This window comes from Suillus subaureus (genome assembly GCF_016647635.1).
Source record: "Suillus subaureus strain MN1 chromosome Unknown BJ212scaffold_235, whole genome shotgun sequence".
NCBI lineage: Eukaryota > Fungi > Basidiomycota > Agaricomycetes > Boletales > Suillaceae > Suillus > Suillus subaureus.
Window position 1 is genome coordinate 1 of NW_024538791.1, and position 11194 is coordinate 11194.

Below are 11194 nucleotides of genomic sequence, written 5' to 3' on the forward strand. Positions count from 1 at the left end.
CCCTGATATTGATTAACACTTTCTACTTCCAATAAGAATATTCGCATCTAGAAACATGACCTAATATCAACCTAGCGATCGAAGAGGCAATTGCGGACTGTTCTACGTCGATCCTGGTGGTAAGGACGTAGTCACCGTTATCATTCCGGACGGGGGTGGTAAGGATGCCTGTGTCGACAGATTTGTGCAGGTTAAGCATCAGCCGAGAGACGAGAGCCACGGACACGCTAGAGTGCATAGTCAGAATCAATCCGTGTTTGCCGCGTTAGATACTCACCAGCTAGTTAATGTAGCCAGACTGCCTCTGGTGGTATTCTTGCCAGTCGCCAGCAATAGTTAGTCAATCTTATCATAAGACGCGGGTGTGTGCTCACTGGACCACACTAAACCGAGGAGTGAGCGTGCGACTCGACAGATATTTTATTAGTAAACTCACGTAGGACATCAGAATATTAGGTAGATTAACCAATGTCATCACCCTAAATGGAACGCGGATCAGATTTATTCAAATCACCGTTTCCCTAGCAAGCTCACGCGAAATACATTGCGCCTGCGTTTACTTAGATCAATGTTTACGGTATCAATACAGCGAAAATTACCATCTTGAAACATGATATCAAGTAGATTTCTCCTCGATGTTATCAGAGACAGTCCTCTAGTTTTGCATATCCTGTAAACTGTGAGGGCAAAGATGAGTAATTCGTAGAGAAGTAGTGTCGTCCATCCCAACCCAGGACCTGCAATCATAGCATTATGTTCCACGCAAATCCTACTGCGAATTCACTAACTGACGGCTCTGCAACATCTTTTGAGCAAGCACGCGGAAGGGTGAGGAAGATGGCGCACATCTTTTCTGAATATGACTCAAAGCAATTGAATCCTGGCACGAGAGTGCTTGAACGGAGTTGAAGCGTCGCCACCTATAAGCCATAAGTAGACTCTCAGAGTACAAAGGCTTATGCGAATACGTACAGTCACTCCCCCAAGAACAGACCGATGATTACCATCCAAGCAAGGAGGCGTTTGCTACGGCAGTAGAGGGCATAAGTGCGAAGAGTCAGTATAAACTGGAAATGTCAGTACATGTATATGGTTCTCGCCATAAAATTCTACTCACGGCCAACGAAGATTTGCTGGAACAAAAGGAGCAATTCTCTGTATATTAAATATGGCCGACAGCTAGGATTTTGTTGAGCAAAACAACACATGTTCAAGAACCAGAATTGAAACCTCTGTAGAAATAAGATATGAGCCTGCCAGCTGGGTACGCGCATAACAAAACTATAGCACCTGGTCTGAACTGGGCAGAACATACACAAATAACATATAGACATTGCCGAACAGAGCAAAATAGCGATTGGTGAGAAATAACATTGCAGATAGTGATTTCGAGCGACACCAGATGAAAGTGATTTCATCTGTGATTGTTACCATATGGTCGTATATCAGGATACCTAGAATGTTGTGTTATCATCCTGAGGCCAAGATAAAAAGTCATAGTACTGTCTGCCACGAGAACGGCGTATAACTTGAAGCTCATCGACCTGGGAATGCTCAAGATCAAGACACATCAAATCCGTACATTACTCACGTCTGCTGTAGTTCACCGCGATGAGACAGAGCACAACAAGGAAAGGTGTTGACGAGAGGGCATCTGACGATGTTATAATATCCACCCTCAGTTCAAGTTGGGCATACTAGGCACACACAGTCACACGCAGGTAACGTCACGGATTGGCGTGTTGAATACGTCTTGACATCGATTGACAGACTCCTTGGGAACATCACCCAGGGAAGCCCAGCCCAGGAAAGCCGCCCAGTCTAAGGTAAGGGATCTCCTGGCTATTCTGAATTGAAATAGAGCGTCTTGTTCGGAACTTTAGAAGCAACATACAAATGAAAGACAGTACGAGCGCATGCAACGAAAGCATCAGATGGACCAGATATGACTAGCACCGATGATGATCGTAAGTTCGTGGTCGTTGCGAACCCTTCAGGGATACGGCATGGTGAGCTCGTTCAGATCACAGTCTGAGTAGATTATGCATACATAGATCCTGAATGAAGGTGACATGGGTGTTATACCACGTAACGGCACTCGGTCGCGCCAATCCCCGACACATGTGCATCATGAGTTATATCTCTACAGTCTCTACCAGTAGTAAGTACAGGTGAAAACAGAACGGACATAACATTGTGTTTACTATCATTAAGCATCTTACGGGAACGCCAATCATAGCAGGCACACGGTGAGCATATCGGCTCGGCCTCGTTCCCCAGCCAGCCGACATGCTCACAGCGACAAGAAGCAGCCTAAGGGTCAGTACTGTACAACACTTGGCACACGAAAGTTGGATTTATACCACGCAGGTGACAGACAACAGGTGAGCGTTCGACAAGAAACATGGAGCATGCACTGTCTGCAGTAGATAAATAAAACATTTATTTACTACAGAACCCCCTCCCGATGACCATATACACAAGGGATCAAGCTAGCTGGCAACAGCGACAAGATCTTATTACAGTTGTTTGCAAAAAGGTTGACAGTAGCGACATTTTGAGAAAGAACAAAACAAATAAATAATAGCCACATACATAGGGTCAAATAACACGCGCATATACTTGCAAACGCTTGACGCAATGTATGCCTCCCGTTTCGCGCCAGAGCTTGAGGATCCGCCAGAACGTGCATTCCGAATCTCCGACGCAAGCAAGAATGTCTTCGAGTGCAAGGTGTTGATGCTTGTGAAGATTAATTGCGGCTAGTCGTGACTGATTTTCCGATACATGATGGTCAATTTATGATGTATGTATGTGGCTATTAATCTATTATTTATTTGTTTTGTTCTTTTCTCAAAATGTCGCTACTGTCAACCTTTTTGCAAACAGCTGTAAAAGTCAATTCAATCCAGATCACTTCAACAACATTGGGTATTGAACACTATTTGCCGATTACAATTATGCTTTTAACTACATACTACGCACATCAATACTTTATCCTGAAGCTTGAAGTTCCGTCAGACAGACGCTCCACTCGCTGGATCCAGCTTCACCAGACTGCAAGCAGCCCGGCAATGCACAAACCCAAACGTCCTCGAGATCCCCGCAAGCGGAAACCATGTTCTCTGTCGAACGAGTGAGCGCTAGTGTCATCCAGCGGAATTGAAGGATGTGGCATGTGTAAACATGCGAGACTCGAGTTAGTTTCTATAAAATAGATCCTAGCTGAGTATGTTCTGAAGAACCAAAAAAGTTCGAGGCCAGGTTTATATAGTTTTCTGTTGATGGTCTGTGCGTGGAAAATTTGCTGTAGTGTCACGCTTGTTTTGGAAGGCAGCGGTAGCTTTCAGCCAGGCCGAGATGTGCGCTCCAGATACAGGCTAAGACCAAACATGTATTCCGACACTTGTATTCTTATGATCTGATTCAAGGTTGGACAAATCTCAACTAAGGACGACTAGTCGTGCCACCGTTAGTCTGATATTCAAACCAGAATCATGCGCGTGCCCTACACCTTCACTAACCATCCAGATAGTTGGACCTGCCAATTTTGTTGTGCAGGGTTTACATACTGGAGCAGTCCGTTTGGTGCGTGGGTCAATGATTCCACTTGAATTCCCTTTGCTACATTTTCTTCGGCACAGTCGTAGCAAAAGTGCCATACAGATGTTCTTTCGAGCAAGTTCACCATGCACAGAATGAAGGGGATGGCTGGTAGATCGACCAAGAGATAGCAGTGATAATGGAAGAAACGATATGAGATCCGAAACGCCTACACGTGTTGGGTTTACAGACGCTACTCATCACCCCATACACAAAATCTACAACGCAGCGATATCACTTGAACGTACGCTCCTCGTCAACCTGAAACGCTACTGATCATCTATCTCTGTATATTTCAACACGGGATGTCAGGGCGGCCTGATTCAGATGTAGTGAGAGATCTCACTAAGCACTTTGAGAGGGCAGCCGGCGCAGACGCAGACAGCACCGGGGTCCAGCACCGACGTGGACGACGCAAGAACACACTGGCCGAATGGATGCGGTGTGTGCTCATAAACCAAGGTATGAGCGTAATCGATATTTCATCCGTAGAACATTAGGATGTTCATTATATTAATCAATGACATCGCTCTGAAGGAATGTGGATCAGATTGACTCCGATCAAAATTTCACTCGCACGACCACACACATGTATTCCAACACTTTGTATTCTTCCGGTTCAAGGCTGCAAGTACAAATCCCAGCCAACAGCAATCTTGAGTTGTTTCCCCGTTATTTATACGACTTGATACAATCGCACCCCGTCGAGAAACTAACGACAGCGATGTGAACATACGTGCCCGCCGCCGCTGCCGTCGCGCAGGGTTTACAGACTGGAGTTTTACATTTGGTGCACGGACCGACGAGTTCCACGTATTTTTCCTTTGCTACATCCTCTGGGGCTTCTTCGGCACAGTCGTGGCAGAGGTTCGAGGCTCTACAGCCGCGACATCCCACAAGGTACGAGCATCCATCGCAAAATGGCCTGTTGCAGCGAAGACAACGTAAAAAGAAGCCGCCTTTTTCCGTGCAGAGGTCGCACGTCCAGGTTTCCTCGCATAGACAGGTTGTGCCGCCGACGACACAATCGATACAGATGTCGCTGTACCAGCAGCGGTGTCCTGCAGCACATGGCCGCCAGCGCATGCAAGATAAAGGAAATGCAACGCAGTTGCGCGCAGGACACATAACTTTCAGACAAACCTTGCATTGGAGAAGGTCCGATCGACAAAGATCACATCGATGACTGTGTCGAGGGTCTGTGCTCTCGGTAAGGCCTGTATTCATAAGAAGCTCGTGAAATTTCTGATAAGCCAATGATTTGCATTAAAAAAAATAGGTCAATGGTGCGAATTAGCTCTCACCTGCATTTGAACTCGTTCCCACACCTGACCCGCAGGGTAGCTCTCTGGTTCGTCTATTTCGTATCCGGAATCTATGTCGTATTCTGGGTCATTTGGATCTGGGGTAAACTGAGACCTCACAACGGCGAAATCGCAGATGTCTGTCACGGTTGGCACGAGCTCAGGCGGGACGGGTATACGTGATCCTTGTATCAAGTCCTCGATTTGCATAGACGGTAATATGATAGCAAAGCGTGGAGAGGTCTGGTTGGATAGACCAAAATGGATGAAAAGGCTTGATAATACAGAAGGTTCGCTGGTTTCTTCTGAATCTTCATAACCAAATGTTGCGGTATGTTTTCCTTCATGGATCCCCGACGGTTCATTTTGCGGATCCAGAAGTCCGTAAACGGTCCTCATGATACGAAATAATTTCACAATCATTGGGTGACAATAATACTGATCAAGGTCTTCCATGGTTGGCGGGATGATGGTCCAGCTAGGCATAGTGAAGCGGAATTCGTGATTGCAAGCGGAAATGATAATAAGTCTAGTAGCAGTGAGAGGTGCGTGAGATGCGTCGATGTATCTTGAGATTCATGGTATAACAAAGTCTTGATAAGCTACAAAAGATGAAAAGGTAGAGAGCTGAGAGGGTACTTACAAGATCGCGTATGTATCGTATGCGCCACTGTGCACACGTTCAGCAACTCGTGGTTGCGATCAGATATTTGATGATATTAGCTAGCTGCAGAGGATATGGACAGATCCAGAGTTCACGGCATCCACCACAAAGACGACAACTATCACGGCGAAGTTGGACTCGCAAGTACTTAAGCCTACGATCGTTACTGGGTGTGGTTAGGTAGAGGACACAATTAATGATCGATGATCGAATCATCGATCACATCATCACCAAGATTATTTGGCTCTATTTGGGTCTTCCCCAACAAGCTTGCACTTACACCTTTGCTTTAGCATTTGGTTGTTTGGCTATATATCATGTCCTCGAATCTGCTGAAGCTCCCAGACTGCACCGAACCACTGACCAATGCAGACGAGGAGGTCAGCTTAATCCACTTATATAATGGTTCAAATCTATACCATCACAGATCTTCCTCATATACACAGCTCTGAACCAAAAACCACTCGACCCAACAAGACCAGACGGGTTCTGCGGCCTAGGACACGTCGATTCTCGCAAGGATACTCTTTCCATCCGATTTGAACTCACCGCACCATCACAGCCAACACCCTCCTTGGGAACCGCTGAATCTAAATCGGCTTCGAGATCACGGAAGGGCAAGTCTGCGAGGAAAATTCGTAGTAAAGAGACCCCACATGTCATCGAGATCGAGCTCGCGCAAGACAAAACTGCGCTACGCAGCCGAAAAGGAGATACTGGTAGTGTCTTGTGGCGAGCGAGGTAGGATCATGCTGCGTACTTTGTTCGCTTGGCAGATATCCACGAGGTGATGGTAGCATTGCGTTCGCCCAAGTTATCCTGCAGCAGCATCGCTTCCCTCCAAGCAGCCCGTTACTCGATAAGGATCTACTCCGGGAGAGCCATATACTTGAGTTAGGGTGAATTTCGACGTTCAATGTGGCTGCCGTTTTTATTCACCCTGATCGGTTGGACAGTGCAGGCACGGGTTTGCTTAGCGTCGCGCTTTCTGCATGTGCAAAGAGCTACACTGCAACGGACATCGCACCCCTTCTCCCACTTATCCAAAAAAATGTCGCCCTTAATTTCGCAGGTTGGACGCAAAATATAAGGCCTCCAGAGGGATCACCAGGATCGAATATCTCTGTGGAAGAGCTAGACTGGGAAACACTGCTGTCATTGCCGCCAACTGGTCGGTCACGCTATTACCCCACGCCACCTGAGCCCAACGCCAAGTGGGATCTCGTCCTGGTCGTTGATTGTATCTACCACCCTTCGCTTCTTCCCGCACTCATTGACACAATTGAGACTGTCTCAACCGCAGGAAGACGTGGGCATTGGTGATCGTTGAACTGAGACAAGAAGATGTCGTGAGGGAGTTCCTTGAGAGATGGTTGACCAAGGGGACTTGGCGGTTGTTCAGGGTAGACGGGCTTTTGGATTTACCTTATGTGATTTGGGCTTGTCAGAAGTATGCTTAATTACCGAGCACGTTCGACATGTTGAGTGCAAATTTAACTCATACTTGTCGGATCATTCAAATTGCCCCGGGATGGCCTCGGTGCCTTGCACAGATGAAGTCAACGATGTTGGCCTCCCTAGAGGTTATGCAAAGGACTGTAAGATTGACGATATGAGGGCCTCCCTAGAGGCTGCGTTGCCCTACCATATTCTATCTGAAAATGGTAAAGGCTATGTATTATAGGAGATCAGTTGGTCTGGTGTGAAAGAACAAGAACAATGAGACCAAGCCGCTGACTAAAATGTCTTGGAAACCAGCCGCTATCGAATCATCGATCATCCGCAGTACCAAGACACTCTGTTGTGCCCGCTGTGCGAGCACGTTTTAAACACGTTCTTTCTTTTCCCTCACCACTGCCTCGTTCAGTACTATATATCATCTATTAAGTTCCCGTTTTCATCGCTTTCAAGTCAGGTCACAGTATTCGCAATGTTTTCCTCGTTGGCACTCGCACTGTCTTGCCTCCTCATCATCTCACCGAATGCTTCTGCTGCCCCAAATTTAGTCCCGGCTGCTGGCCAGTCTATCCCCCTCATCCGAAGAGCTCAGCCCGAACGAACCGTTGCTGATTGGGAAGTATGGGCTAAGAATGAGCGAGAGGTCCTCACTGCCAAGTATGGTGGAAACATGGAAAAAAGGAGTACTGGAACAAATTTGTGAGAACTGGCTTCTAGCATATCCATTTCACCATCCCTGATCACTCACTTCACAGGTTGACCAACCAGAATGCGGATTCAAGGTCGGTCAGGATTCTCTGCCGTTGATTAGCTCATCGAACGCTTTCATTTCAGTTATTTTGGAACTGTGGCCATAGGAACTCCACCGGTCGCCTTTAATGTCATCCTCGACACTGGCTCGTCGTGAGTCATTTACCCCTGACAAAAATTTTAGCGTCTGTGTTCAATATTGTCCACGAATTAGCGATCTCTGGGTTGCAGATCAAGCCTGTACCACCGGCTGTTCCAAAGTCCAGTTATTCAATGACCAAAGCTCATCTACTTTCCACAACCTTTCTGAGCCCTTCAACATCCAATACGGTTCTGGCGCTGCAACAGGTACATTAAGCCAAGACGTCGTACAGATGGCTGGGTTCTCTGTTCCGAATCAGATTTTCGGTGTTGTCACGCAGGCGACGTCGGGCCTTCTGAGCCCACCTGTGTCTGGCTTGTTGGGCTTGGGATGGCAGAGCATAGCTACTTCGAAAGCGGAACCGCTCTGGCAGACCTTGGCAAGCTCTGGGGCTTGGACAGATCCGCTCATGGCGTTTCAGCTCACGCGATTCGTCAACGGTTCGAATGTCAACGATGTGGAACCTGGTGGATCGTTCACCATGGGTATTTCGTTTTTTCTCGGAGTCTATTCACAAGTTGACGGACGATTGCTAGGTTTTGTCAATAGCAGCCTTTACACTGGCATCATCGATTACCAGGCCATTCCAACGACGCCATCTTATTGGATTCTACCGATGACATGTGAGTCACATCCGTCGTTCAGCTTTGCAGCGAAGCCTGACATCGATTGCCTCCCAGCGTTAACCGTCCAAGGAAGCTCCATCTCCATCCCCTCTGGTTCTTCATCCTACTCCGCCATCGATACCGGGACCACCCTCGTTGGCGGACCCTCTAGCGTCATCCAAAACATCTTTGCACAGATTCCAGGTTCGCAGCCCGGCACAGGCAGCTGGCAGGGATACTGGACCTACCCCTGCAATACCGCCGTCAACGTCGCCATCTCCTTCGGCGGACCCAGCTGGCCCATCTCCCCTGCCGACTTCCAACTCACAAAGATCAGCTCCTCCCAATGCGTTGGTGCCTTTTTCGAACTGAGCACAAGTGGCAGTGCGCCAAATTGGATCGTCGGCGATACTTTCCTCGTAAGCTTGCTTTCTTGCTGTATTAAATGGAGAGTTTGCTTACTTGGAACAATCGTAGAAAAATGTTTATTCGGTTTTCCGATACAGTCCGGCTTCTGTTGGTTTTGCTGCGCTCTCGAATACTGCGCTTGCTATGAACGGGGTTAATGCTGCTGCTCCTTCGCCTACTATTGGTTCAGTCTCGGCTAGTGCGACAGCGGGTACGGGGGGTGGAAGTAATGCTGCTTCTCACCGTTGGGGTGTTCCATGGGTACCGCTTGTGGGTGGTATTTCTGTCGCTATTGGTGCTGTGTGGATGTGATACGTCTTGCATGATTTCGGATCAAATAGGAATGGATGGATGCGTGCTCGGCCAGGGACTCTTACTGATCATTTGTTTATTGACAACGGACTCCACAGGACAATGTCACTACACCATGGATTGTATATTTAGCATCAGTATGATATAGTTGTATCTCTCAATATTGCTTTGCGTCATGTTGATACATAACATCGAGTCAATCAGCGGTTTGACAATCTGCAGTGTGATAGAATGACGAGACCAAATGGCAAGGTGAGCTTCGTGAGCGAGTCTTCCGATGAACTAATCCCAGTTTGAACCACGTTGATTTGTATAACCATCAATAAAGAGAATAGGTTGTACATCACTATCACAAGTCTCATCGTCGCCTATACATCACTTTGAACATTCATAGAAACAGGTTCCCCTCCATCATCGACCAGTGGATCATCAAGGCCATCAAATGCGTCGCTAAAACTACCAGATACGTCACCAAAGCTGTCGGATACGCTGCTGTCCATAGAAGGGCTGGAGAGGCCGGCGGTTACACCTTGAGGTATCGCGGCGAAGGGCGTGTCAAACGCAGACGAGTCGGACTGGGCTGGCTGCGTCTCGGATGGGTCCCTGTCACGGGACGACGTCGCGTCATTCTCTGGAGGGCTGATCGCAGCCGTGTTCCCAGAGGGTGGGCTTTCCGCCGCATTGGCGGGCGTGCCAGTCGACGTGGGGCCAGCTGCACTTTCTGAAGGAGATGAGGGAGATGAAGTAGTAGTTGCAGGAGTCGTCGAAGGACTAACAGTGGAAGAACTAGCACTCTGATCTTGCTGATCACTGGACGCTGGAGTGCCTCCTGGAGTGGTTGTGTCAAGCATACTATCGCTCTCTGCTGGATCCTCGAGAGCGTCGGACAAGTAGCTGCCTTGTTGACGAGCGACGTGGCGGCTGGAAGATGAACGACCGCCGGATTCGTGACAGAAGAGTAGGAAGTCGGTGAAAGCGCGCTCGGAGAGTCCTGTGGGAGGGCGAAGTTCTTGTCTGTCGAGGAGGACGAGGGAGTGCCCAGGGTCTGGATAAGCGACGCCCGCGATGACACAGGAGGGTGACTAGTAGCAGGGCGGGCGAATAGAATCAGCAGGACGCTTTGATGGATGATTAGGGACTTACATGTTGGTGATGGATGGCAGATTTAAGAGGCGCTGCGAGCACGGCTGGGAGTAGGAGAGCGAGGGTTAAAAAGGAGCGCATTATGAATGAATGTGGGGTAGTATATGTGGCAAGCAAAAGAAGTCAAATCAAAGTTGGGAACAAGAACATGACGGAGGGGAGAGCGCGAAGAGCGAGTTTTTGTATGCCCGAGCTCGGTGGCTGACATGGACTGCTATTGGCTGACAGAATCCCTGGCGCCCAGAAATTGTCAGCATGAACAGGCAGAATATAAACATTAGATCAACGTTTCAACAGCAGGGCATAATTTTCAGTACTTCGGAAAGTATTATGGTATGTGGAATCGGCTCGTCATTGCAGAATGCATGTCCAGTCGGCAGTAGGAAAAAATAGATGATACAATAGAATACAACAATAAGAACCCTCTAAGAACGCTCGCCACGAAGCCGCCGTGCAAGAGCAAGATCTTTTGGTTGAATAGTAACACGCTTAGCGTGGATAGCAGCCAAGTTGGTGTCCTCGAACAATGAGACGAGGTATGCTTCAGCAGCTTCTTGAAGAGCCATCACAGCAGATGATTGGAAGCGCAGGTCAGTCTGTCAAAAGCGATGAGAAGACTGTAGTTTATATGCAAGATAGAACTAACCTTGAAGTCCTGTGCGATTTCACGAACAAGTCGTTGGAAGGGGAGCTTGCGGATGAGCAGCTCTGTTGATTTCTGGTACCGACGGATCTCACGAAGAGCGACGGTACCGGGACGGAAACGATGGGGCTTCTTGACACCACCAGTGCTCTGAGCAAGTAT

At 48.0% G+C, this 11194-nt stretch overlaps 1 protein-coding gene across 1 annotated transcript; it reads right to left on the bottom strand.

Moving 5' to 3' along the window:
- Positions 1-461, bottom strand: BJ212DRAFT_1407011 (uncharacterized protein; the record flags this gene model as incomplete). Its single annotated transcript, XM_041337429.1, has 4 exons — positions 437-461; positions 375-383; positions 278-315; positions 1-227 (listed from the first exon to the last, which is right to left on the bottom strand). Coding segments are annotated over exons 1-4 (212 nt in total), but the record flags the coding sequence as incomplete, so codon positions are not given.
- Between the last annotated feature and the right edge of the window lie 10733 nt (positions 462-11194).